Source organism: Saimiri boliviensis, chromosome 14 (assembly GCF_048565385.1).
Source record: "Saimiri boliviensis isolate mSaiBol1 chromosome 14, mSaiBol1.pri, whole genome shotgun sequence".
In the NCBI taxonomy this organism is placed as follows: Eukaryota; Metazoa; Chordata; class Mammalia; order Primates; family Cebidae; genus Saimiri; species Saimiri boliviensis.
This window is the reverse complement of record NC_133462.1, coordinates 45,970,408-45,997,677: the sequence shown is the minus strand read 5'-3', so window position 1 is coordinate 45,997,677 and position 27,270 is coordinate 45,970,408. Positions and strand designations below refer to the sequence as shown.

The following is a 27,270-nucleotide window of genomic DNA, read 5'->3' as shown; positions in this document are numbered from 1 at the left end:
CTCAGCACGGCCAGGTCTCCCGACCAAGCCTCAGGGCAAGGAATAAGTGGGTGTCTGGACAGACACTCAGCCAAAAGTCAGGTGGAGTCACAGTGAAGCCCCGCATCAGGGCCCACGCTGGGAGCAGGATGCAGTGGGTGGGTCGCGCCTGTAATCCCGGCACTATGGGAGGCTGAGGAGAGCAAATCACTCTTGTTAATTCAAACTCCACCCTCACCTTCCCTTCAAAACCTAACACACTTGGGGACAGGAGTTCGATACCAGCCTGGCCAACATGGTGAAACCCTTTCTCTACGAAAAATACAGAAATTAGCCAGGTGTACTGGCCGAGCGTCTATAATCCTAGCTACTTAGGAGGATGAGGCGGAAGAACTGCTTGAACCCAGGAGGCGGAGGTTGCGGTGAGGCTGTTCCATTGCACTCTAGCCTGGGTGACGGAGCAAGACCCTGTCTCAAAAGAAAAAAAAAAAAAAGGACTAGGCTGGGACAAGTGTCAGCCTGGGAGGAGGAACAGCCACAGGCTGGGGCTCAGCTTGGGGTGGGGGATCCGTGGGGCGGGGGTCTCTCCCGGGTCAGGCGCTGAGCCGGTGGTGGCTGGGGTGGGCCTGCCTCTTCCCCCGTTTTTCTGGGGAACAGGGACCCCTCGCCAACCTCTGATGGCTCCAGCGCCCGCACCGGCTCACACCACGTGGCGACCTCCACCGGAAGTCCACCCTTCGGAGACCTGCCGCCCGTCCTCCCCTCCGCGCACCCGGCGTTCCGAGGACAGACCTCGCGCCCGTCCCGAGTACAGACTTGGGACCGGAAGCCGGGATGAACCTTCCGGCCCGGGTCAGGACCCCCCCCCGCCCCGCCCCGCCCCGCTCCGCTCCGCTCCCCTTTCACCGCCCGTGGCCCCGCCCCGCGCCAGGACGTCACAAAACGACCCCAAAGCCCGGGGGCCGGGCCGGTGGCGGCGCAGCACAGCCTCGGCCGCCTCCCTGCGCACACAGCGTCCGCGGTGCTGGTGGAGCTGCGGCGACGGCGGCGGCCTAGGGGTCGGAAGCGCCGAGGGCTGCGCGCTCGGCCCCTCCCTCCCGGCGGCGGGGACTCCACTTCCCGGCGTGCCCCGCGGGCGGGCGCGCAGGCGCAGGTCGGGCCCGGCCGCGGCGCGCAGGCGCAGTCGGGGCCCGGCGGGGCGCGCAGGCGCAGCGGGGGGCGGGGGGCGCGGGCCGGGCTGAGGCGAGCGCCGGGCGGTCGGCGGCGGCAGGGCTGGTGGAGCGCTCGGGGTCCCCGGGCGGCGGCGGCGGCGCAGAGGAGGAGGCAGGCGGCGGCTCCCCCCCGGCCGGCGCGCGGCCCGGCCCGTCTCGCGAGCTCGCGGTGGTCCCGCGGCCCCACGCGGCCCCGACCCCGGGCCCCTCCGCCGCCGCCATGGCCCGGCCGCTGGTTCCCAGCTCGCAGAAGGCGCTGCTGCTGGAGCTCAAGGGGCTGCAGGAGGAGCCGGTCGAGGGCTTCCGCGTGACCCTGGTGGACGAGGGCGACCTGTACAACTGGGAGGTGGCCATCTTCGGGCCCCCCAACACCTACTACGAGGGCGGCTACTTCAAGGTGAGCGCGGCGACCCCGCCCCGGTCCCCGAGCCCGCGAGCGACTCGGGGCGCCGGGGACCCGCTCCCTGCCCCGCAGCCTCCTGGCTCGGGCTCGTCTTTTCCTGCGGCCGGGGGGCCCCCTGCCCCCTCTGCGGACAGTCTCGGGGTCCCTGAGCCTCTCCTGCAGCCCTGGGGGTCCCCAGCTCCCCGGAAGGCGCCGTCCGGCCCCCCGTTCGTCTTCTGGCCTCCAGGAGGGTGGCCCGGGCCCCCGCGGACAGTCTCGGGGTCCCTGAGCCTTTCCTGCAGCCCCGGCGGTCCCCAGCTCCCCGGAAGGCACCGTCCGGCCCTCCGTTCGTCCCCTGGGCCCTTCCCCCCGGATCACTGGGCGTGAGGCTGCTCCCTGCCTCCTCCTCGGGGGGGCTCGACCCCGGCAGCACTCCCTCCGCCCCTGCGGGAAGCGGGGAGCGAAGCCAGGGCCGCCCCAGCCTTCCTGCCGCCCCCCGTCCCCGACCCCGCGGCTGCCAATGTCGGGGAGCTCGGCCGGTGAGCCGGGGAGCGAGGCCAGCCTGGGGGCGGCTGGCGCGGCCTCTCGGGCTCCGACAAAGGCCCGGACGGGCTCTGGCAGCCGGGACCTGCCGGGAAGGCGGCCACCCTCGCCGGCAGCGGCCGGCCGTGCGCCCTGGGCCCCGTCCCGGCTTTATGTAACTGCGCTCTCGGGGATCCGGGGCCGCGGCGGCCTCCCACCCGCTCCCTGCGGCTCGGCCCCGGCTCCGACCCCGGAGGCTGCGCGCTCCGCTCCTCCCCGCCGGCCTGGGCCTCTCTCGGGTTCCACGGAACAGGTGGCTTCGGGTGACCCAGACCCCGGGTTGTGGGCCGTTTTTTCTGGCCTCTGGCGGTTTGGTTCCCAGCAGTTCCCGATGTTGTTGTTGTTGTTGTTGTTGTTGTTGTTGTTGTTGGGAGCGGGGAGGCTGTTTCTGTCCGGTGTGAAAAGGATGCCGGCCACAACCAGGGCGGTTTTCTTGATCTCACCGTCCAGACGTGACCTTTGACTTTCAAAGGACTTTGTTCTCCGTGCCAGAGGGACAAAGCGAGGGGCCCTGTGTCAGAGGTGGGGAACGAGCGCCCTGCCCAGGATGCCCCCCTCCCGCCGACGCTGCCTGCCAAGAGCCTGGGCACGGCCCTGCCCACTCTGCCCTGGCTGGAGGCCGGGTGGGCAGCAGAGGCCTCAGCCCGGCCAGCTGTGGGCACGGGGCCGAGGGGCTGATGCCTCCCGCGGGGTGAGCGTCTGTGGTCTGGGCCGGTTAAGTCTGAGCCGCTCCCACTCGGCGGCTGTGAGGGCAGCAGCCTGGTCTGCTGGGGGCGATTCCTGAGCTGAGGTTCTGGCTTACTGCAAAGGATGGGACGTCCCGGGTTCTGCCTCTGTAATCCTGCGTCCCCACACAAGGTTTTGGGCCTGCAGGTTGCCAAATGGTTTTTGCAGCCCCCCTCCCCCAGCCCTTTTGTCTGCTTGTGGGAGCAGCTGGCTGTGAGGAGGGGCAGTCCCACCTCGAGGCCAGGCCTGTGAGACGGCTGCCGTTCTGGAAGGAATGGATTCGGGCTTCTGGCTGCTGCCCACCAGACCGGTTGCCAGGGATTGTGGGCAGAGCCTCCTGGGCAGTATTAGGGGATAATCCAGTTTTCCGGATTTCCTGGGGAGGGGGCCTCCGGACATCTGCCGCAGGGTCAGTCCTCCGAAGCCAGCATTGAGACATGGGGCTGCTGCCCCCACCAGGACCCTCCCTTCCCGCTGTGCCGGGGCAGGAGTGGGGGTTGTGGAAATCCAGGGGCTGTGGAGTGCCAGGGCCACCACCGCTGCCCATCCACTGCCTGCAGCTGCTGGTCTTTCGGGAGCTGGAGTCCGCCCTGAGGCAGGCACTGCTGGAGAGACCCCTGCACAGCTGGGTTTCTGTGTTTCCTTGGCGGGGTTCTTTCCTTCTCTGAGCCTGGATTTCCTCCAGGTAAAAGGTGTTTTTAGAGGCGCTTAAAGCAAGAGGCTCATTGGGACTTAGTGGGGTTTGGTACAGGTGAGGCAGGTTCTCTGCTGCTGTTGAGGCCCCAAGCCCAGCACCAGGCTTGTTTCGGGGCTGGGGGCTGAAGTCTTGGGGAATTACTGGGCATTTCTGAGACCGAAATTCCAGCCTTGCTCTGTGGCCTCAGCCAAGTTACTTGCCTCACGGGGCCCCAGTGAGTTCCCAGTCAAACAGAGAACATCCCCCAAGAACTCCTGAGTGCCCTCTGTGTCCAGGAGGGGCCTTTCCAATGACTGGCTTTTGCAGAGTGCTGCCCTGAGCCCCTTGGAGTGCTGAGTGCCCCCAGGACCCCTGACCCAGACATGCCTGTGCCTGGCATGGGGGCGCAGCAAGCCAACAGAGAGGCTTCCTTGTTGATCTGCTGGGGCCCGGGAGGGCTGTGGATGACATCACACCCCAGGCCACAGACCAGACAGCTCTGTCACCCAGCACGTGGCTGAGATCCTCCTTCTGTGGCCACCCTTGCCAGCAGGCTGGGCGGCTGTCTTGGGAGATGCTGATGGGGAACAAGTCCTGCCAGGCTTCTGTGACCTGTGGGTCAGCCTACCTGACTCCCCAGGACCACATACCTGAAGGCAGGTGGCCGTGCTGACTCATCCTCCACCACGGCCTGGGCCACAGCAGGTGTCGGGAGTGTTTGCTGAGTGAGCAGGCATCTGTGCTCACCCTCTCCACACCCCGGATGCCAAGGCCCTGGAGGTGTAGTCCTGGTCTTGGTCCTCAGCTCCATCCGAGAGGAGCCTGGAGTCCCTGCCAGTCCATTCTGACTGCTGGTGGGCGTCCCAGCCCGGGTCCCATGCCCCCGACCTGGGCTGCCCATGCCCGCGTTCCCCAGCAGCTGTGCAGGGCCGGGCCCTGGCCATCTGGACTGTGTAGAAGCTGGGATCAACTCAGGTGACTCAGAAGGCTTGAGGCAGCCTGCTGGGGACTGAGAGTTCCTGCGTTGGCCCGGATGGGGTGTCCCTCACACAAACCGTGCCTCAGGCTCACGGCCTGGGCCTTATCCCCGAGCACCAGCACTGGGAGCAGGATGGCCTCAGGCGCCGTGTCAGCTGGGGCCGGGCCTGGGGCCACGGCTAGCTGAGCTGAACCACAGGCTTTCTGCCCATGCAGGCACGCCTCAAGTTCCCCATCGACTACCCATACTCTCCACCGGCCTTTCGGTTCCTCACCAAGATGTGGCACCCTAATATCTACGAGGTGAGTGCAGCCCCCATGGGCCTCACATCCTCATCGTCTGGGACCAGGGGCACTGGGAGCCAGTGCTGATCTCTGACCTCTGACCTGTCCTCTCCTTGTGCAGACAGGGGATGTGTGCATCTCCATCCTCCACCCGCCGGTGGACGACCCCCAGAGTGGGGAGCTGCCTTCAGAGAGGTGGAACCCCACCCAGAATGTCAGGTAGGCCGGGCTCCCTCCTACCCTGCCCTGTGTCCACCCAGAACATCGGGTATGCTGGGCTCCCTCCCAGTCTGTGGTGCCAAGGCTTGGTTCAGGACCTGCCAGCGGGCAATTCCTGGGCCTCCCTACACCTGCACAGTGGGCGGTTTCACGGGGCTTGCAGCGCTGTGGTGTCTGTGCGGACTCCCACCACCTCAGGCCAGCCCCACGGTCTGGAACGACCTAGAGCTGTCCCGCCTGCCCCAGTCCTGGGGTCTTCTCCTTCCCCAGTCATCTCTGGATTGGTCGCCTCGTGCCATGCGTGCCCCCCGGGACTCATCCCCAGGTACAGGCACTGGGCCTTGTTCCCCGCATGTCCTGGAGTACAGCCCAGGCCGGACGTATGGGCGTGAGGGCAGCCCGGGTCTGATGGAGGGGATCTGCCCTGCTGCCCTCCCTGGTCCTGGCATGGGAGGCAGGAGGCTGGTGCAGTTCTAGCCCCTGCTGTTCTGGGGGCCTGAGACACAAGCAGAGACCGTGAGGGCAGATGAAGGTCGCCTGCTGGGCGGTAAGGCTGGGGTTCCCCGGGCAGGTCCACTCCAGCCACTTTCCCCACAGGACCATCCTCCTGAGTGTCATCTCCCTCCTCAACGAGCCCAACACCTTCTCGCCCGCCAACGTGGACGCCTCCGTGATGTACAGGAAGTGGAAAGAGAGCAAGGGGAAGGATCGGGAGTACACGGACATCATCCGGTGAGTGAGGGAGGGCGGGCGGGCAGGACGGGACGGGACGGGAGGAGAGGCGCAGGTCAGGCCTGCAGCCGTGATCGTGCAGCACCCAGCCCCACTGTCCTGGTAAGGGCGGAGGAGCTTCCCGACGCTGCTTTGCAGGCAGCGGTCACAGGTGGAGGCCGGGCCCAGCCTCTTGCCCCTTTTCCTCTTTTCCTCCTTTTGTTTTTTTTTTGAGGCGGAGTCTCACCTCGTGGCCCAGGCTGGAGTGCAGTGGTGTGATCTCGGCTCCCTGCAGTGTTCACCTCCCAGGTTCAAACACCTCTCCTGCCTCAGCCTACCTAGTAGCTGGGACTACAAACTGGAACTACAGGCCATGCCTGGCTGGTTTCTTCGTATTTTTAGTAGAGTCAAGGTTTCACCCTGTTAGCTAGGATGGCCTCAATCTCCTGACCTCAGGATTTGCTCACCTTGGTCTCCATGGTGCTAGGATTACAGGCATGAGCCATTGCACCTGGCCCTTTTTTTTTTTCTCCTGGATGGGATCTCGCTCTGTCACCCAGGCTGGAGTGCCCTGGCACAATCTGGGCTCAGTGCGGCCTCCATGTCCCAGGTTCAAGCTATTCTCCTGCCTTGTCCTCCTGAGTAGCTGGGTTTGCAGATGCCCACCACTATGCCTGGACACTTTTCATAGTTTTTAATAGAGTTGGGATTTCACCCTGTTAACCAGGCTGGTCTCGAACTCCTGAGTTCAGATGATCTGTCTGCCTCAGCCTCCCAAAGTGCTAGGATTACAGGCATGAGCCACAACGCCCGGCCTAGTGGTTAACGTTCCCGTAGGTTCTTTCAGGCTCGTCAGTTTATTTATGTCTGCGCTTTAATGAAGAAAAGGGGTCGTGCTGTGTGCGCCCTGGTGACTGTTAGTCAGGAGTACTGGTGCTCCTCATGTGGAGAGTGTGTCCCTGCAGGCTCTCGGCCCGGCAAGCTCCGGCTGCAGGTGTGCGGCTGCCTCCCAGTGCCTTCCGTACCTGCGGTCCGCCTCCCCTGCGTGGCAGTGCGTGCCAGCTGGTAGCTCTCCCTGTCCCGTCCCACTCGTGCCCCGGAGCGGAGCCCCACAGCCCCTTCTCTTGGGTGTCTGTGTTGATGTGAATGTGTGCGTGTGCGTGTCTGCATACACAGGCAAGGTTTTCTTTACGGGCTGACAGCCTTACGGTTCCTGCTCTTCTTGTACATAGAGGCACTTCCTATCCGTTTCCTTTTCTCTGAGTGAGATCACATCAGTTCCCTCATGGAAGCCTCAATGTTTTTTGTTTGTTTGTTTTTCTAGACAGAGTCTTGCTCTGTCGCCTAGCTTAGAGTGCAGTGGTGTGAACTTGGCTCACTGCAACCGCTGCCTCCCAGATTCAAGCAATTCCCTTGCCTCAGCCTCCTGAGTAGCTGGGACTACTGGTGCCCGCCACCATGTCCAACTAGCTTTTTGTATTTTCGGTTTTTTGTTTGTTTGTTTGTTCTGAGATGGAGTGTCACACTGTTGCCAGGCTGGAGTGCAGTGGTGCATTCTTGGCTCACTGCAGCCTTCCCCACTCCAGGTTCAAAAGAGTCTCCTACCTCAGCTGAGTAGCTGGGACTATAGGCACCTGCACTGCACCCGGGTGATTTTTTTTTTTTTTTTTTTTTTTTTTTTTTGAGATGGAGTTTTGCTCTTGTTACCCAGGCTGGAGTGCAATGGCGCCATCTCGGCTCACCGCAACCTCCGCCTCCTGGGTTCAGACAATTCTCCTGCCTCAGCCTCCTGAGTAGCTGAGATTACAGGCATGCACCACCATGCCCAGCTAATGTTTTGTATTTTTAGTAGAGACGGGGTTTCACCATGCTGACCAGGATGGTCTCGATCTCTTGACCTCGTGATCCACCCGCCTCGGCCTCCCAAAGTGCTGGGATTACAGGCTTGAGCCACCGTGCCCGGCCTGATTTTTGTATTTTTAGTAGAGATGAGGTTTACCATCTTGGCCAGGCTGGTTTAGAACTTCTGACCTCATGATCTGCTCATCTAGGCCTCCCAGAGTGCTGTGATTACAGGCGTGAGCCACCGCCCCTGGCCAAGCAGAATTTTGAAAACAACCTTTGGGCCGGTGCAGTGGCTCACACCTGTAATCTCACCACTTTGGGAGGCCGAGGCGGGTGGATCACGAGGTCAAGAGATCGAGCCCATCCTGGTCAACATGGTGAAACCCCGTCTCTACTAAAAATACAAAAATTAGCTGGGCATGGTGGCCCATGCCTGTAGTCCCAGCTACTCAGAGGCTGAGGCAGGAAAATTGCTTGAACCCGGGAGGTGGAGGTTGCAAGGAGCTGAGATTGCGCCACTGCACTCCAGCCTGGGGACGCAGTGAGACTCCGTCTCCAAAAAAAACAACCTTTAAAATATTGCACCCATAATCCATGTGTGTCCCCGGCCCGGGCCCCACGAGCATCCAGTGCCTTCTGTCTGCACTCCCTCCTGTGCTTGCTGGCACCTCTGTCATGGAGTTGTCCCGGGGCAGCATCACGGTGCTGGGCAATCTCTGCTCTGCGCAGCCACAGTGGACAGACCCGTGTGGCATCCTGGGAGGTGCCCTACCAGCACCCACTGGCCTCTGGGGGTCTGGGGGGAGCCGGCCTGGCAGTCCCTCAGTGCAGATGCCCTCAGCGGCCCTGACCCGGCTGTGTCACCTGGCCCGTGTGACTGGTTCCTTGGCCCGGTTCTTCCTGGCCACCTCCCTGAGGTACTTCCCCCTCAGATCCCAGCACAGAAATAAAAGCCACACTATTTTTATCCCTCGAAATTCCCTGCAGGCCAACTCACGTGTGCCCATGTGGCCTGATGTGGTCGCTGCTTTCGGCCTGTTTTTAAATCGTGTGTGTGGGCCTTGTGGCAGCCAGAGTCCCAGTGCGTTGTGCTGTGAGCCCAGCTTGGTCAGGGCTGTTGGTCTCGCTGGACAGGACGCCCAGACAGTCTTCCAGTTCATGCTGGGGTGCGCCACGGGCGGGTCAGGTCCCACCCTGGCCCTCCCCTGCTCCCCCCTCCCCCGTGCAGTGCTGGCCTCAGGGCGCCTGTCGCCCACTTCAGCCTCTGCGTCCAGCCGGCTGGAGATCTCGGGAAACAAAGTGTGGCGTCTGCTGGGTCTGCCCAGGGACGTCCCAGAGGCCAGGCGTCGGCCCTCCGTGCCTTGTGCCTCCCCACAGGAAGCTCTGGGCTTGGGGCTGTCTATCCACTCCCTGCTGCCCTCCTGTGCGGGCACAGAGCTGTCCTGGTCTGTGATGGGGGCTTGAGGGCTGGGTTGCAGTCCCTAGCCCATCGCCTGAGGCTGCAGCCTTGTTCCTGTGTTCTGTCAAATGGGGTCACTGCAGCCTGGCCCTGCTGTGCGGGCACCCAGAAGCCCTTTGCCAGGAGTCCTGGAGGGACATTCTTGATGTGCGTCATGGAGAGGGAGCTCAGGGCAGGCCCCCTCTTACAGGGCCTGGTGTTCATGGTGTCCTCATCCTCCCTTCTTGCCAGAGGCCGGGGTGGCCAGGCGTGCCTTGGTTTAGAATCCTAGCGAGGGCACGGCAAAGCTCTGGCCGTCTCTGCGTTTCCCGTCCCACCTGGGCTGGTTCTCGACTCCAGGACGGTCCTGCGTCCTGTCCTCAGGCACCCCCAGCTGCTTCCTTTGCTCCTGCACTCAGGAAAGTCTCTTGCCCCAACGTGGGGCTGCATGGGCGCTCCCTGTCGCCCGGCATCGTGACTTTCTCCAGCTCCTGACGGGTCCCTGTGGGGTGTGCTTCAGAGCAGGATGGGTGGAAGTGACTGCCCTGCGCCCGGCAGCCTCCTGCCTGCACCTCCTGCCCTTCCCCAGTCCCGTCCTCTGTCTCCCTTCCAGAGTTCCTCACTCGCAGAGCGCTTTCCCGCGTGGTTGCTGAACGCCACGTTAAGGGGCGTTGGGCATGGGGGGTGGGGGCAGCGCTGGGGCAGGGGCCGGGTCCAGGCCCGTGCATGGCGCCCTCACCCGTCCTGTCCCACCAGGAAGCAGGTCCTGGGGACCAAGGTGGACGCGGAGCGGGACGGCGTGAAGGTGCCCACCACGCTGGCCGAGTACTGCGTGAAGACCAAGGTGCCAGCGCCCGACGAGGGCTCGGACCTCTTCTACGACGACTACTACGAGGACGGCGAGGCGGAGGGGGAGGCCGACAGCTGCTTCGGGGACGACGAGGACGACTCGGGCACCGAGGAGTCCTGACACCGCCTGAATAAATGCGCAGAGTTCACCTCACTAGGGCCGGACCCGTATGGATCCTTAGACCACAGACTACCTCACGGAGGTTTTGTGTTGCTCCCCTCCTCTGGTTGTTCCGTTTGGCTCTTTTTCTCCTTCCCCATGTTTGTTCTGGGTTTTCATGTGCTTCAGAGAAGAGGGGCTGCCCCACCGCCACCCATGTCACTCGGGACTCCGTGGACGGGGCCCAGCTTGGGCGTGGCCGGCCCACCTGTCCTCTCGGGAGGGGAGCAGAGTCCCGGCCTCTGCCCAGGCGCCCTGGCTTCCAGACTGGCTGCAGCCCAGAGGAGTCACAGGGAGCGCAGCCGGGAACGCGGGTGGGCGGCTGCCGGCCTGAGGGTCCCGGCCCAGCGTGTCAGCCCCAGGGCCCGGAGCCACATCCCAGCACGAGTGGACAGATTCTCCGTGGCCGACTCTTCTCTCTGCTTTGGTTTGTTTTGAATCTAAATAAAACTACTTTATGAGAAGCCACAGAAGCTCTGCGGGGAGGGAGAGGCAGCCTGCAGGTCCATGAGTGACTGCACACGGCCAGCCTGCTGGGACCCAGCTGCGCCTGGTGTGGGTCCGGGAGGCCTGTCTCAGGAGGCCTGGGAAGCAGCCGGTTCCCACAGCCCGTAGCTCCCAAACTTGGGTCAGATGGGCCGGGGCGGCATCCCCAAGCCTGCAGTGAACTCAGAGTTCCTCCCTGTGACCAGGTGCGTTTGAGGGGATGGGAGCTGCCTCTGCAGGCATCCAGCAAAGCATCATCCCAGGGCCACAGCCGCCTGGGCGTCGTTCCTGGCACCTTGGCCACAAATGCCCCCATCAGCACTCCGGGGACGGCTCAAGGCCACAGATTGCCCCTGTGAACGCTATGGGGGCTCCGTCGCCGTCCAGGCAGACCCTCGGGGTGGGAGAGCCGTGGCCCTGGGCACGCAGGGCAGGCGCCTCGCATCCTGGCGTCAGGAAGCCCCTGGAATCGTTTTGTTTCATGGGGGAAAGCTTGGCGCCCTTCCCTGCCGTCCTAGGGTGTGCAGCCTCCCAGGAGCCTGCCTGTGTTGAGGTGTCCGGAAGCTCCTGGCCTTGCTTTTGGGCAGCTGAAAAGCCTGTAGTGGCTGGATTCACGGTGTAGGAGTTGTGAGGATGAGCTTTCCCAGTTCAGACAAAATGGGGCTGCATTGGTTGGAGGTTGGGTATCCCTGCCAGGTGGGCATGGGGTGCAGAAGGGCACTCGGGTGACCTGTGAGGCCCCCCTGGGCCCTGCAGGGTGCCTGTCCTGTGGCTTCTGAGCTGCACCCTGGCTGCACCTTGGCAGACGCCACATCCCTTTTCCTGGGCTCACATTTCTGGCTTGTCTTAGACCCAGGCCACCGCCCGGCCTGTCTGATGTGGGTTTGAGGGGAGTCTGGCTTGATGGTGGGCCCCACTGCCTCCGTTGCTCCCGGTGTAAGCCGTCCGTCCAGTTTACCTCGTCCACGGGGCACTGCGGTGCTGCTAAGCAGTGAGCCCTGCACGGGAGCCCAGGTGTGTTACCCTGCGGGTACCGACACATTCCACCGTTACGGGGGCAGACAAGATGGCCGGCCTCACCTCTCCCGGCTCCAGGCCGCGCCACGCCACTGTGCCTAGTCCACTTGAAGGACCCAGGGTGGTGTCACCTGACTGCACCACCGGCCTGGTGTTCTCAGGCCAGCCAGAGGCATGAGAGGCCCTCAGGACCACACCTGGTGTCCGCCCCTGTTGTGAATAAAGTTTTATTGGCACAGCCACACCCAATTTTCAGGATAGTCCCTAGCTGCTTTTTGAGACTGAGTTTCACTCTTGCTGCCCAGGCTGGAGTGCAGTGGTGTCATCTCAGCTCACTGCAACCTCCACCTCCCAGATTCAAGCGATTCTCCTGCCTCAGCCTCCCGACTAGCTGGTATTACAGGCATGTACCACCACGCCTAGCTAATTTTGTATTTTTAGTAGAGATGGGGTTTCTCCATGTAAGGCTGGTCTCGAACTCCTGACCTCTGGTGATCCACCTCCCTCGGCCTCCCAAAGTGCTCGGGTTACAAGTGAGAACCACTGCACCTAGCCTGCTTTTATTTATTTTTTTGAGACAGTCTTGCTCTGTTGCCCAGGCTGGAGTGCAGTGGTGTGATCTCGGCTCACTGCAACCTCCACCTCTCCTGGGTTCAAGAGATTTTCCCGTTTCAGCCTCCCGAGTAGCTGGGACTATAGGCAGGTGCCACCACGCCCAGCTAATTTTTGTATTTTTAGTAGAGACAGGGTTTCACCATGTTGATCAGGCTGGTTTCGAACTCCTGACCTCAGTTGATCCACCTGGCTTGGCCTCCCACAGTGCTGGGATTACAGGCCTGAGCCACCATGCCTGGCCACATATACATATATTTATCATAGAAACAGACCTTGCTATGTGGCCCCATCTGGTTTTACACTTTTATTTCTTTTCTTTTTTTTTTTTTTGAGCCGGAGTTTCGCTCTTGTTACCCAGGCTGGAGTGCAATGGCGTGATCTCGGCTCACCGCAACCTCCGCCTCCTGGGTTCAGGCAATTCTCCTGTCTCAGCCTCCTGAGTAGCTGGGATTACAGGCACGCACAACCATGCCCAGCTAATTTTTTGTATTTTTAGTAGAGACGGGGTTTCACTATGTTGACCAGGATGGTCTCGATCTCTTGACCTTGTGATCCACCCGCCTCGGCCTCCCAAAGTGCTGGGATTACAGGCTTGAGCCACCGCGCCCGGCTACTTTTATTTCTTGATACAGGGTCTTGCTGTGTCACCCCGGCTGGAGTGCAGTGGCACGATCATAGCTCACTGGAGTCTCAGCCTGGGCTCCAGCGATCCTCCCATCTCAGCCTCCAGAAGTGCTGGGGCTACAGGCGGGAGCCACCGTGCCCAGCCTCATGGTGTTTACTCTTTTTGCCACCCTATTTGCTGCGTACCCTAAAACTTCACTTGTCGTCTGTGTGAAATACAAATTTTACTGGGCACCCCTATCTTTAGTTGCTAGGTCTGGTCACGCTGACACTGATGGGCCTTCCTCCCGGGTTGTGAGGATTGAATGAGGCAGAAATGTGAGTGCACTCTGAACGGCTGTGCTCCTTAAACCCACCCGGCTTCACGCTACTGGTGGGAGCTCCCAGGCCCCAGAGCATGGCAGGTGAGGGCAGCCTTTGCTGATCAATTTCTTCCGGCCACCGCTCCTTTAATTCTTAGAAGTTACTTATTTTTCACACAGGGTCTTGCTCTGTTGTCCGGGTGGAGTGCAATGGCACAATCACGGCTCACTGCAGCGTCGACCCCCTGGGCTCAAGCAATCCTGCCTGTCTCCCAAAGTGCTGGGATTACAGATGTGAGCCACCACCTCCGGCCAGTATTACTACTCATGAAAACCAAAAGCTGAAACAGCCCAAATACCCGTCCCCCGGTGACTGGATAAACACAGTGTGCTCTGTCCCTCAGGCTGGAGAGCAGTGGTGTGATCTCTGCTCACCGCAACCTCCGCCTCCCAGGTTCAAGTGATTCTCCGGCCTCAGCCTCCCAAGGAGCTGGTACTACAGGCACCTACCACCATGCCCGCTGATTTTTTTGTATTTTTTAGTAGAGACCGGGTTTCACCATGTTGGCCAGGCTGGTCTCGATGTCTTGACCTTGTGATCCACCCGCCTCGGCCTCCCAAAGTGCTGGGATTACAGGCATGAGCCACTGGTCCAGCCATGAAGGACATTCTCTGCATGTTTTATCACAATAACAGAAAAGGGGCAAAGAAAAAACTCGGCTGGGGCGCTGGGGCTCACGCCTGTAATCCTAGCACTTTGGGAGGTCGAGGTGGGTGGATCACCTGAGGTCAGGAATTCAAGACCAGCCTGGCCATCATGGTGAAACTCCATCTTTAAAAAAAAAAAAAAAAAAACTTACTGATAGATAAACAACACTTTATATTAAACATCAGAAATTTGTCAACGGCTGGGTGCGGTGGCTCACTCCCGTAACCCCAACATTTTGGGAGGCTAAGGCAGAGGAATTGCTTGAGCTAAGCTCAGGACCAGCCTGGGCGATGTGGCGTAACCCTGTCTCTACAAGTAATTTTAAAATTAGCCACACATCTCACGCCTGTAATCTCAGCACTTTGGGAGACCAAGGCAGGCAGATCACCTGAGGTCAAGAGTTTGAGACCAGCCTGGCCAAGATGGTGAAACCCCATATCTACTAAAAAAAACCCCAAAAATTAGCCGGGTGTGGTGGTGCATGCCTATAATCCCAGCTACTCGGGAGGCAGAGGCAGGAGAATCTCTCGAACTCGGGAGGTGGAGGTTGCAGTGAGCCAAGATAGCGCCATTGCACTCCAGCCTGGGTAACGAGCGAAACTCAGTCTCAAAAAAAAAAAAAATAAAATGTTGGTAGTTTTTCAGGTGTGATCATGGTCGTGTGGCTTCATCTTGAGTCCTGTTTGAGAAACACTTTCTAACGTGCTCATGGGTGGAGGGGTTTTGGGTGTGTGGCTGTGGGTGGAGCTGTGACTGTCACCTCCCCCACAGGAAGCCATTGGGACAGGGTTGGGGGGTTGCTGGCACACGTGCTGGGTCTCTGCAGCGGCATGGAGGCCTGCATGTCTTCACTGCTGGTGTTGGCGCTGGAGGCCCTGTTGACAGGTGAGTGGGAGCCAGAGTGCAGGGGGATACTGAGGCCCAGAGCTCTTGGGGGGGGGGTCCCTGGATGGGGGGTTGGGCGTGGGTGGCAGCATCCTGGACGTAAGAGTGGAGATTCGTCATTGCTTGGAGGGGAGACAGGCCAGGGGCGTCCCAAGCTCCTCACACTTCACCCCGAGCTGGCGTTCCAGGAGCATTGGGAAGTACGGCCATCCACCCACTCACCTCGTCCTTCCTCCATCACACCCGAGGTGCAGAGAGGAAACTGAGGCCCAGCTAGGAAATGCCCCACCTAGGACTGCCCAGCTGGGAGTGCAGAGCTCCGCCGGCTGCCTCCTGTAACCGAAGGCTTGGCTGGGACTAGGTGCCCGGCAGTGAGAGAGGAGGGAGGTGGGCGGTGGTTCCCGCGCTGGCTGGACTGGGTGAGGGGGGCTCCTTGGTGAGCTGGGGACCTAAGCAGATGGGTGGAGGTAGAGAGCCAGCCATTCATCCATCAGCCATCCATCATCCTCCCATTCTTCTTTTTATTTTTTTTATTATTATTATTTTGAGATGGAGTTTCGCTCTTGTTGTCCAGGCTGGAGTGCAATGGCGCAATCTCGGCTCACCGCAACCTCTGCCTCCTGGGTTCAGGCAATTCTCCTGCCTCAGCCTCCTGAGTAGCTGGGATGACAGGCACATGCCAACATGCCCAGCTAATTTTTTGTATTTTTAGTAGAGACGGGGTTTCACCATGTTGACCGGGATGGTCTCGATCTCTTAACCTCGTGATCCACCCGCCTCGGCCTCCCAAAGTGCTGGGATTACAGGCTTGAGCCACCGCGCCCGGCCGCCTTTTTTTTTTTTTTAAGACGGGGGTTTCACCGTGTTGGTCAGGCTGGCCTTGAACTCCCGACCTCAGGTGATCCACCCGCCTTGGCCTCCAGAGTGCTTGGATTACAGGTGTGAGCCACCACACCCGGCCCATTCTTCTTTTTTCCTCCCATGGGTCCATCATCCCTCCCTGCTTCCCTCCCTTCACCCCTCCTTCCTTTCCTCCATCATCCATTCCTTCTTGCTCCCATCCACCCACCATCTCTCCCTCCTTCCCTCCTTTCTCCCATCCCTCCTTCCTTCCTCCCTCTGTCCCGCCTCCTCTTCTTCCTTCCTGCTGGGTATCCCTCCGTATTTGCAGTCCATGCACTGTCCTAGGCCTGCTGTAGCCGATACAGGCCTGGGGTCTGCCCTCCTGTCTGCCTGGGAGAGACAGGCCACAGTCTCGGAGGGGCCGGTGCTAGGAGGCTGGCAGAGAGGGCCAGAGGGCGGCTGGGGGGCCTCTGCGGGGAGAGGTGCAGAAACCGAGGGAGGAAGCCGGGCAGGGGGTGGGTAGGCGAGCAGGCAGCTAGGTGGGTGCGGGCGGCTTGCAGGCCTAGCAGGGGGGACAGAGAGGCAGTGAGCAGGGCCACGTGGGGCTTGGGGGTCATCAGTGGGTGTTTTTTGTTTTTGAGATGGAGTTTCACTCTTGTTGCCCAGACTGGAGTACAGTGGTGTGGTCTCAGCCTACTGCAACTTCCGTCTCCTGAGTTCAAGTGATTCTCCTGCCACAGCTTCCCGAGCAACTGGGATTACAGGCGCTCACCAACACGCCCAGCTAATTTTTGTATGTTTGGCAGAGACAGGGTTTCACCACGTTGTTCAGGTTGGTCTAGAACTCCTGACCTCAAGTGATCCACCCACCTCGGCCTCCCAAAGTGCTGGGATTACAGGCGTGAGCCACACGGCACCTTGCCCCTAAGTTGGGGGTGGATTTCTAAAGCATGATGGGGAATTGGAGGGAGATTTTGGTCTGATTTGCATTAGGTTATAAAATCGATCCTTTTAAATTCATGATTGGTTTAAAATAATTTTTTAATTATTGGGAAATAATTCATGCACTATTCCTCTATTTAAAGAGTACACTTCAGCATTGATAATGAAGCAGAATTTTTTTTTTTTTTTGAGACAGAGTTTCGCTCTTGTTACCCAGGCTGGAGCGCAATGGTGCGATCTCGGCTCAATGAAACCTCCGCCTCCTGGGTTCAGCTCAACGCAACCTCCGCCTCCTGGGTTCAGGCAATTCTGCCTCAGCCTCCTGAGTAGCTGGGATTACAGGCACGCCCCACCATGCCCAGCTAATTTTTGTATTTTTAGTAGAGACGGGGTTTCACCATGTTGACCAGGATAGTCTTTATCTCTTGACCTCGTGATCCGCCCACCTCAGCCTCCCAAAGTGCTGGGATTACAGGCGTGAGCCACTGCACCCGGCCTGCAGAAATTTTTTTTTTTTTTTTTTAAAAGAATACACTTCTTGCCCGGCCAGGTGGCTTACGCCTGCAATCCAAACATTCCACGAGGTGGCTCTGACTTCACGTTTGAAGAACTTCGTGGGTGGCTGCCCTGCCTCACATTCCTACCCACAGTGTTTGAGGAGACTGTTTCTCTGCTGGTGAGAATCCAGTTTTTGCTTATTTATTTTGAGACGGAGTGCAATGGCACCATCTTGGTTCACCGCAGCCTCCACCCCCAGGCTCCAGCGATTCTCCTGCCTCAGCCTCCTGAGTAGCTGGGACCACAGGCACCCACAACCACACCCGGTTAAGTGTTTAAAAAGTTTTTTTGGTCAGGCATGGTGGCTCACACCTGTAATCCCAGCACTTTGGGAGGCCGAGACAGGTGAACCACAAGGTCAGGAGTTCAAGACCAGCCTGACCAACATGGTGAAACCCTGTCTCTACTAAAAATACAAATATTAGCTGGACATTGTGGCATGAGCCTGTAATCACAGGGAGGCTGAGGCAGGAGAATTGCTTGAACCTGGGAGGCTGAGGTTGTGGTGAGCTGAGATCACTGCATGGCACTCCAGCCAGGGCAACAGGGCAAGACCCTATCTCAAAAAAAGGAAAATAGAGCCGGGCTCGGTGGCTCACACCCATAATCCCAGCACTTTCGGAGTCCAAGGCGGGTGGATCACAAGGTCAAGAGATTGAGACCATCCTGGTCAACATGGTGAAACCCCGTCTCTACTAAAAATACGAAAAATTAGCTGGGCGTGGCGGTGCGTGCCTGTAATCGCAGCTACTCGGGGCGCTGAGGCAGGAGAATCGCTTGAACCCAGGAGGCGGAGGTTGCGGTGAGCCGAGATTGTGTCACTGCACTCCAGCCTGGGCAATAAAAGCAAAACTCTGCCTCAAAAAAATTTTTTTTGTGGAGAAGCTGGGCACAGTGGCTCATGCCTGTGAGGCTGAGGTAGATGGATTGCCTGAGGTCAGGAGTTTGAGACCAGCCTGGCCAACATAGTGAAACCTCATCTCTACTAAAAATACAAAAATTAGCCAGGCATGGTGTTGTGCGTCTGTAGTCCCAGCTACTCAGGAGGCTGAGTGAAGAGAATCACTTGAACCCGGGAGGCAGAGGTTGCGGTGAGCTGAGATCGTGCCACTGCACTCCAGCCCGGGCAACAACAGCAAGACTCCGTCTCAAAAAAATAAATAAAGGTTTTGTAGAGACCGGGTCTTGCTGTGTTGCCCAGGCTGGTCTTGAACTCCTGGCCTTGAGTGACCCTCCCTCCTTACCTTCCCAAAGTTCTGGGACCACAGGCCACCTGCACCTGGCCTGATGCACATTTTGAAGGACTCCTCTGGCTGTGGGGCCCAATGGGTCCTGGGGAGGTCCTGGAGAGGGGGTTGGGAGGGTGGGGGGTGATGGGAGGGACCAAGGGCCGCCCCCACATGTCAGCCTGGAAGTTTCAGGGAACACTGGGGTTGTCATCAAGGTGGCGCATCTGTTCAGGGTCTTCTGAGCTGGACAAGGACAGTCTCAGCAGGGGTGGGAACACGCAGCCCCAACCTGGCTCTTCTTCCCCGCCCCGGCAGGCAGCTCCTTTGCAGCCCAGATCATCGGGGGCCGGGAGGTGGCCCCCCACTCACGCCCATACATGGCCTCGCTGCAGAGGAACGGCTCCCACCTGTGCGGGGGGGTCCTGCTGCACCCGAAATGGGTGCTGACGGCCGCACACTGCCTGGCCCAGGGGTGAGTACCCTGCCCCACCCACCCCAGGGGTCCGAGGGATCCATCCCACGGCCCCCATTCTCCACAGAGGGTGGGTTCTGGTAGATTTAGGCCAATTGTGGGAGCCCCTCCCCTCCCGGTGACAGCCTAGGCAAGTCTAAGTGACCTGCGGCTGTGGGACTCCTGGAGAAGGTCTACTCTCAGCAAGAGGCACTGGCAGAGCCTGGATCCTTCCACAGCTGAGCCACGGTCCTGGTGTGGACGGAGCGGGTTGTGTCTGAGCCTGGATCCTGTTACGGCTGAGCCACAGTCCCAGTGTAGACGGAGCGGATTGTGTCTCAGCCTGGATCCTGTTGTGGCTGAGCCACGGTCCTGGTGTGGACGGAGTGGGTTGTGTCTCAGCCTGGATCCTTCCATGGCTGAGCCACGGTCCTGGGTGGATGGAGTGGGTTCTGTCCCAGCCTGGATCCTTCCACGGCTGAGCCACAGTCCCAGTGTGGACGGAGTGGGTTGTGTCTGAGCCTGGATCCTGTTACAGCTGAGCCATGGTCCTGGTATGGATGGAGCGGGTTGTGTCTGAGCCTGAATCCTGTTATGGCTGAGCCACGGTCCTGGTGTGGATGGAGTGGGTTGTGTCTCAGCCTGGATCCTTCCACGGCTGAGCCACAGTCCCAGTGTGGACAGAGTGGGTTGTGTTTGAGCCTAGATCCTGTCATGGCTGAGTCACAGTCCTGGTGTGGACGGAGCAGGTTGTGTCTGAGCCTGGATCCTTCCACAGCTGAGCCACGGTCCTGGTGTGGATGGAGTGGGTTGTGTCCGAGCCTGGAACCTTCCACGGCTGAGCTGCAGTCCCAGTGTGGACGGAGCGGGTTTTGTCTGAGCCTGAATCCTGTCATGGCTGAGTCACAGTCCTGGTGTGGACGGAGTGGGTTGTGTCTGAGCCTGGATCCTTCCACGGCTGAGCCACGGTCCTGGTGTGGACGGAGCAGGTTGTGTCTGTCCACTCACCTGCTGATGGATACAACTTTGGGAACTCTGCACTGGGGAAGGAGGGTCAGGTGGGGTGTTCGCCACCTGATGCCAGGAGGACGAAGCGGGCCTTTGAGGGTGGTGCAGGAATTGACCTGGTTCCCCAGAATTGGGAAGCCACTAAATGACCCATCCTGCAGTTGTTTTACCTCAGTACTGGCCAGTCATACACAGCCCAGAGCTGCCTGACCTCAGGACTGGCCAGTCCTACACAGCCCAGGTCAAGATGGTCAAAATAACTAAAAGGGATCTGCCAGCTTTTGTAACTTAAAAGTCTAGGAGGACGTCCAGCTTCAGGTGTGGCTTGATCCAGGTGCTCACAGGAGGCGCTCTGGAGCCTCCTGTGTGAGGACATCCACTTCCTGGTGTGGACGGAGTGCGTTGTGACTGCCTCCCAGCTCTGCCGCATGCCAGAAAGCCCCTCTATCAAAGTCGCAAGGATTGAGCCCTCAGTCCCGTGGAAAGTGAGCTTGGCTCTCTATAGTTTGGGCACGGTTAGGAGGATTGACACATGCCAAACTGTGCAGATCACTGTGGCTGAGCCTGGGGCCCCACGTGAAGGAAGTTCCCAGGGCTGGTTTTCGTGAGGCGGCAGGTTTGGGGTTGGCATTTTCAGACACACAGCTCTTGCCTGGGGCCAGGGCCGGGCAGAAGTCTGGGGCAGGGGTGAGAGCAGAGAGGGCTTCCTGGAGGAGGTGGGTCGAAAAGACACAAGGAAGGGCTGGTGAGAGCCAAGGCCTGTGACAGGCTGCGGCCGTGAGTGATGGCCGTGGATGGAGTCGTCCATGGTGGGCCAGGCAGCAGCACCCTGATCTCCTCTGTCCTCAGGACGGCCGGGCTGAGGTTGGTGCTGGGGCTGCACGCCCTGGACGGCCCCGGCCTCACCTTCCACATCAAGTCCATCGTCCAGCACCCTCGCTACAGGCCGCCCCCTGCCCTGGAGAATGACCTCGCTCTGCTTAAGGTGCGCGGGGCTGGGCGGTGGGAGAGCTCAGCACCCCACCGTCCCCCGCCGCCGGCCCGACCCCCCTCACCTGCCCCTTCCTGTCCCTCGCAGCTGGAAGGGAAAGTGAGGCCCAGCCGGACCATCCGGCCCCTGGCCCTGCCCGGTAAGCCGCAGGTGGTCGCCGCGGGGGCCCGGTGCAGCGTGGCTGGCTGGGGGCTGACCCGGCAGGGTGGGCACCTGGCCCGGGCGCTGCGGGAGCTGGACGTCCAGGTGCTGGACACGCGCATGTGTAACAACAGCCGCTTCTGGAGCGGAAGCCTCTTCCCCAACATGGTCTGCCTGGCGGCTGCCTCCAAAGACCAAGCTCCCTGCAAGGTGATGGCGCCCGGCTGGGGTGGGGTGAGGGGAGGTGGGCATGCCTGGGGGGAGGGGGGAGGGGGGAGGGGAGGGGAGCAGGCCTCGGGGGAGGGCCGGGCCCTGGCTCTCCCGGTCTCTGGGGAGTCCTGTTGGGGCTGGGGGAGCAGAATGTGGGGAGGGCCGGGCCCTGACTCTTCCCATTCTCTGGGGAGTCTCAGCCCCTGTGGGCGGGGCGGGGAGGCACTGGTGTGGGTCCCGTTTCTCAGGCACAGACGCTGAGGCTCAGGGAGGTTTTGCGACCATCGGGATGCAGCACAGCCCTGGCTTGTGCTCCAGCAAAGACGACCGTGTGGGAGGAAGGAGCAGAGTTCACAGGGCCAGAGGGAGGGGGTGGGACGCACGTATCTGGGAGCAGCTCCTGTGTCTCCTGAGCCCCGGGTGATAGGCTCGGCCCGCTTCCCTGGGTGGGCTCAGAGGCTAACCTGAGGCTTCTTGGCACCCCTACAGGGTGACTCAGGCGGGCCCCTGGTGTGTGGCAAACGCCAGGTGCTGGCCGGGGTCCTGTCCTTCAGCTCCAAGATCTGCACCAACACCTTCAAGCCCCCGGTGGCCACCGCTGTGGCACCTTACCTGCCCTGGATCAGAAGGGTCACTGGCTGATGCGGCCTGATGCCCTGGGGTGATGAGGACCCCCCCAACTCTCTCCAGGGGACCCTGCCCCTTGGAGGTGCAGCAGAATTGGGGGAATGGGTGGGAGGGGCAGGGAGGGGACCAATAAATCATAATGAAGCAACACTCAGAGCCTGCCCGGGTCCAGCTCACCTCTGCCCATGCTGCCTGGGTGGCCTCTGACAGACTTGTTTCCCTGCTTTAAAAACGGATGTTATGGCTGGGCGAGGTGGCTCATGCCTGTAATCCCAGCACTTTGGAGGCCGAGGCGGGTGGTTCACCTGAGGTCAGGAATTCAAGACCATCCTGGCCAACATGGTGAAACCCCGTCTTTAAAAAAAAATAAAATAAAATTAGCCAGGTTCATGAGCCAGGCGTGGTGGCTCACGCTTGTAATCCTAGCACTTTGGGAGGCTGAGGCGGGTGGATCACCTGAGGCCAGGAGTTCAAGACCAGCCTGACCAATATGGTGAAATCCCATCTTTAAAAAAAAAAAAAAAAAAAAAAAGAATTAGCCAGGTTCTCCTTGTGTTCCTAGATATAAAAGAATTTTTTGGCCGGGCGCGGTGGCTCAAGCTTGTAATCCCAGCACTTTGGGAGGCCGAGGCGGGTGGATCACGAGGTCGAGAGATCGAGACCATCCTGGTCAATATGGTGAAACCCCGTCTCTACTAAAGATACAAAAAAATTAGCTGGGCATGGTGGCACGTGCCTGTAATCCCAGCTACTCAGGAGGCTGAGGCAGGAGAATTGCTTGAACCCAGGAGGCGGAGGTTGCGGTGAGCCGAGATCGCGCCATTGCACTCCAGCCTGGGTAACAAGAGCGAAACTCCATCTCTTTTTTTTTTTTTTTTTTTGAGACGGAGTTTTGCTCTTGTTACCCAGGCTGGAGTGCAATGGCGCGATCTCGGCTCACCGCAACCTCCGCCTCCTGGGTTCAGGCAATTCTCCTGCCTCAGCCTCCTGAGTAGCTGGGATTACAGGCACACGCCACTATGCCCAGCTAATCTTTTGTATTTTTAGTAGAGACGGGGTTTCACCATGTTGACCATGGTTGGTCTCGATCTCTCAACCTCGTGATCCACCCGCCTCGGCCTCCCAAAGTGCTGGGATTACAGGCTTGAGCCACCGCGCCCGGCCGAAACTCCATCTCAAAAAAAAAAAAAAAAAAAAAAAAAAAGAATTTTTTTAAAAAATCAGGCAGGCATGGTCGTGTGCGCCTGTAATCCCAGCTAGTAGGAGAATCATCTAAACCCAGGTGGCGGAGGCTGCAGTGAGCAGAGATCACGCCATTGCACTCCAGCCTGGGCGACAGAGAGACTCCATCTCAAAAAAAAAAAAAAAAAAAATGGGGAGACTGTGGCTCACAAGGCTTCTCCCAGGAGGGGGCGGCATCGGCAAGGACGGGCAGCGGGTCAGCAGGGGTGCGTGGGCTGACCTGGGTGGGGCGGCGGGTCAGCAGGGGTGCGTGGGGCCGGCCTGGGTGGGGCAGCGGGTCAGCAGGGGTGCGTGGGCCGGTCTCCCCAGAGGCTCCTGGGGCTCGGTGCCGAACAGTATCTGGGGATCTTTTGTTCTAGCAACAGCTTTATCAAATCAGCCTGTAACTCACAGCAAACAAGTCAGCACGTAAAGTGCATTCACAGAGATGGACCATGACCTGTCATCCCAGCACCCCGAAAAGAGGCCCATCCCCATTGTCATCCCGGCACCCCAAATAGAGGTCCCATCCCCACTGTCATCCCAGTACCCCAAAAGGAAGCCCTGTCCCCATTATCCTGGCACCCAAAAAAAAGGCCCCATCCCCACTGTCAATCCAACACCCCAAAAGGAAGCCCCATCCACACTGTCATCCTGGGACCCCGAAAAGAGGCCCCATCCCCACTGTCATCCCAGCACCCCGAAAGGAAGCCCCTCCTCACCGTGATCCCATCACCCGAAAAGGAGGTTCGTCCTGCTCAGCCGTCACTCCCCAGCCCTGGCACCCACACATCCCCTTCCTGTCTCTGGATGGGCCCGTGCGACATTGCATAGAAAAATACAGAATTAACCGGGCCTGGTGGCGGGTGCCTGTAATCCCAGCCGTGGGGGAGGCTGAGGCAGGAGGGTCACTGAAATCCAGGAGGCAGAGGTTGCAGTGAGCCACCTCTCAAGAAATGGGATCCCGCTGCATGGCCTTCTGTGTCTGGCGTCTCCCACAGAGCATGGCGTGCTCAAGCTGCACCCTTGTGGCCTCCGGGGTCGAGCCCTGCTCCCGCTCGGGGGTGGCGCTCCAGCTGGTGGAGGCCTTGCTGCGTTTGTGGGCGCTTCGGTGGGCGGCTCCATCTGTGTCCGTCCCTGTGGAGCTCTGCGGGCAGCCGCCTCTGTGCGCCCTGGTACGGGCCTGCATCCGGATTAGCCCCTGGGAGTGGCATCTCCGCGTCTGCGGTGACTGTTTCACCACCACCCTGTTCCTGCAGAAGCTTTCATTTCACAGGGAACACTTCCGAACACGGCGGAGTCGAACGCACCACAGCCCTGTGGGCCGGCCACCACCCAGGCTCTGACCATGCAGCGGGGACTGGCTCCAGGCGAGTTCGCCCCTTCCAGGGTCCCTCCCGCCTGGGAAGCCAGTGAGGGGGGCCCAGGACGACTCCCCAGGCACCTGGCTGTGGCCGGACCGGCCGGGGCAGGGCTGTTTCAGCTTCGCTTCTCTCCTCTCTCCCTCCCTCCTTTAAATTTTTTGAGACAGAGGCTCGCTCTGTCGCTCTGTCGCCAGGCCGGAGTGCAGGGGGCGATCTCAGCTCCCTGCAGCCTTCGCCGCCAAGGTTCAAACATTCTCCCGACTCAGCTGCCCGCCACCACGCCCGGCTAATTTTTGTATTTTTCGTAGAGGCGCAGCTTGGCTGCGTTGGCCAGGATGGTCTCGATCTCTTGACCTTGCGACCTGCCCGCCTCGGCCTCCCAAAATGCTGGGATTACAGGCATGAGCCCCTGCACCTTGCCTTTCTCCCTCCCTCGTCCCTCCTTTACCCCCTTCCCTCGTCCCCCCACCCCACATCCCCGTCTTGCGCTTTGGAACGTGGGCAGATCGAGGGCAGATGGAGCCGGATGCCATGTGTGCGGTGACACGTGCAGACACGCGTGCTCCTGGAACCCCTGGCGAGGGCTGCGGTGCGTGGCACCCAGGAGAGTCCCCGGAAGCTGTTCACGGTGGCGAAACTTGACTTTTTGCATCTTTTGTGCAAACGCAGTGCGGCCTGCGGGAGGTAGAGCCTGTGGGCTGCAGCCTGGCCTCGCTTTCCCACCCCAAGGGACCCAGTGGATGCCCCTCCCCTTCTTCTCCTGTAATCCAAATGCCCAGAGAGGAGTTTGCACATCAAACAGCCAGGGCCTGCTCTTGCTTTTCTTTCCTTTGGTCGTGCAAAGGTTTTTTTTTTTTTTTTTCGTTGAGACAGAGTCTGGCTCTGTCGCCCAGGCTGGAGTGCAATGACACACTCATAGCTCACCTCAACCTCTGCCTCCTGGGTTCAGGCAATTATCCTGCCTCAGCCTCCTGAGTACCTGGGATTACAGGTGCGCACCACCACGCCCGGCTAATTTTTGTATTTTTAAGTAGAGACAGGGTTTCACCATGTTGTTCAGGCTGGTCTCGAACCCCTCACCTCGTGATCCGCCCACCTCGGCCTCCCAAAGCGCTGGGATTACAGGTGTGAGACACCATGCCTGGCTTTTTTTTTTTTTTTTTTTTTTTTAGGAGTCTCATTCTGGGGCCCAGGCTGGAGTGAAATGGCAAGAGATCTCGGCTCACTGCAACCTCCGACTCCTGGGTTCAAGCAATTCTTGTCTCAGCCATCTGAGTAGCTGGGATCACAGACGGGCACCACCACGCCCAGCTAATTTTGTCTGGATTTTAGTAAAGACTTTAACAGAAAAACAGGTTTCTGTGTTGGCCAGGCGGGTCTGGAACTCCTGACCTCAGGTGATCAGCCCACCTCGGCCTCCGGGAGTGCTTGGATTACAGGCGGGAGCGACCGTGCCTGGCTGACTTTGTCATGTTTTTCTCACGACTGGGCTGGAGTGACTGGTTTTTGGGAGGGGCAAGTGGATGTTTAATCTTTAACTTTTTCATTGTTTTATTTTTTTAGGGACTCCAGGGCTCTAGCAATCCTCCCGCCTGAGCCTCCTAAAGGATTACAGGTGTGAGCCGCCACCTTCGGCCTAATGTTTAACCTTTTATGGTGACATTGGCTACCGGTGGAAGGTTCCCGGGGTCACAAGTGAACAGCCTGATCACTCCTCACAAACCGGGCACACCCCTGTTCCCAGTGCCCCAGTCGAGAAAGCCCATTTAAAAAAAAAAAAAAAAAAAAAAAGGATAAAAAGGCCAGGTGTGGTGGCTCACGCCTGTAATCCCAGCACTTTGGGAGGCCGAGGCTGGTAGATCATTTGAGCCCAAGAGTTGGAGACCACCCTGACCACCATGACAAAACCTCATCTCTACTAAAAATTAAAAAAAAAAAAAAAATTACGTGGGTTGGTGGCAGGTGCCTGTGGTACCAACTACTCAGGAGGCTGAGGCAGGAGAATGGTTTGAACCCGGCAGGTGGAGGTTGCGGTGAGCCAGGATCTCGTAACTGCACTCCAGCCTGGATGACAGAGCCAGACTCCATCTCAAAAAAAAAAAAAAAAGGCTGGACGTGGTGTCTCACACCTGTAATCCAAGCACTTTGGAGGCCAAGGCGGACGGATCACCTGAGGTCGGGAGTTCAAGACCAGCCTGACCAAAAACAAAAAGACAAAAAAAAAATATAAGCATGCCGGGCGCTGTGGCTCACGCCTGTATCCCCAGCTCTTAGGGAGGCAGAGGCGGGAGGATAGCTTGAGCCCAGGAGTTCAAGACCTGCCTGGGCAATATAGCAAGACCCTGTTCTCCACAAAAAGGAAAAACAAAAACAAAAACAAAAAGACAAGACCAGCCTGACCAACATGGTGAAACCCCGTCTTTATAAAAAAAAAAAAAAAACCACAAGTGTCTCGGTGATGAACGCTGCCCAGAGCAACCCTCTTCCCAGTGCAGTGTTTTGCTGGTGTGGATTTCCTTCGTGGCCGGGAACTTCCCTCACAGAAGGGCGTTTGTTCAGACCCAGACCTGAGCCTGCAGTTTCTGGGAATCATCCACTGGACATGGGCAGGACCAGCACATTCTGGTGGCACGGTCCGGTGCTCTTGTTCTGGGGTGGGGTGCCCTTCCCTCCTGCAGCTGGACCATGTTCCTTCTGTGCACTCACTGCCCTCGAGGGAGGGGTGAGCTGCTTCCACCTCTGGCTGCTGTGAACCTTGCAGACTTTTTTTTTTTTTTGAGACGGAGTCTCCCTCTGTTGCCCAGGCTGGAGCGCAGTGGTCCGCTCCCGGCTCACCACAACCTCCGCCTCCCGGGTTCAAGCGATTCTCCTGCCTCAGCCTCCTGAGTAGCTGGGATTACAGGCATGCGCCACCACACCTGGCTAATTTTTGTATTTTTAAGTAGAGATGGGGTTTCACCATGTTGCTCAGGCTGGTCTCGAACCCCTGACCTCATGATCCGTCCG

General features: G+C 59.3%; 2 protein-coding genes and 1 long non-coding RNA gene across 3 annotated transcripts in view; 2 read left to right on the top strand and 1 right to left on the bottom strand.

The window, feature by feature from the left end:
* The window catches only part of LOC141581055 (uncharacterized), a 139,350-nt gene that overhangs the window by 22,496 nt on the left and 89,584 nt on the right, over window positions 1-27,270 (bottom strand). The gene's annotated exons all lie outside the window — the stretch shown is intronic.
* Window positions 1,186-10,505, top strand: CDC34 (cell division cycle 34, ubiquitin conjugating enzyme). Its single transcript, XM_003944905.4, has 5 exons — window positions 1,186-1,587; window positions 4,751-4,837; window positions 4,941-5,038; window positions 5,636-5,770; window positions 9,789-10,505. The coding sequence occupies exons 1-5, from the start codon at window positions 1,411-1,413 to the stop codon at window positions 10,000-10,002; spliced, it is 711 nt and encodes a 236-aa protein (XP_003944954.1). The 5' UTR covers window positions 1,186-1,410; the 3' UTR covers window positions 10,003-10,505.
* Window positions 14,567-22,121, top strand: GZMM (granzyme M). Its single transcript, XM_039466674.2, has 5 exons — window positions 14,567-14,679; window positions 18,567-18,723; window positions 20,560-20,695; window positions 20,789-21,052; window positions 21,542-22,121. The coding sequence occupies exons 1-5, from the start codon at window positions 14,625-14,627 to the stop codon at window positions 21,692-21,694; spliced, it is 765 nt and encodes a 254-aa protein (XP_039322608.1). The 5' UTR covers window positions 14,567-14,624; the 3' UTR covers window positions 21,695-22,121.

Coding starts and splice junctions, on each gene's coding strand:
- CDC34 (XM_003944905.4), top strand. CDS start 1,411: ATGGCCCGGCCGCTGGTTCCCAGCTCGCAGAAGGCGCTGCTGCTGGAG. Junction 1,588..4,750: donor ACGAGGGCGGCTACTTCAAG/GTGAGCGCGGCG, acceptor CTGCCCATGCAG/GCACGCCTCAAGTTCCCCAT. Junction 5,039..5,635: donor AACCCCACCCAGAATGTCAG/GTAGGCCGGGCT, acceptor CTTTCCCCACAG/GACCATCCTCCTGAGTGTCA.
- GZMM (XM_039466674.2), top strand. CDS start 14,625: ATGGAGGCCTGCATGTCTTCACTGCTGGTGTTGGCGCTGGAGGCCCTG. Junction 14,680..18,566: donor GCTGGAGGCCCTGTTGACAG/GTGAGTGGGAGC, acceptor CCGCCCCGGCAG/GCAGCTCCTTTGCAGCCCAG. Junction 21,053..21,541: donor AAGACCAAGCTCCCTGCAAG/GTGATGGCGCCC, acceptor GCACCCCTACAG/GGTGACTCAGGCGGGCCCCT.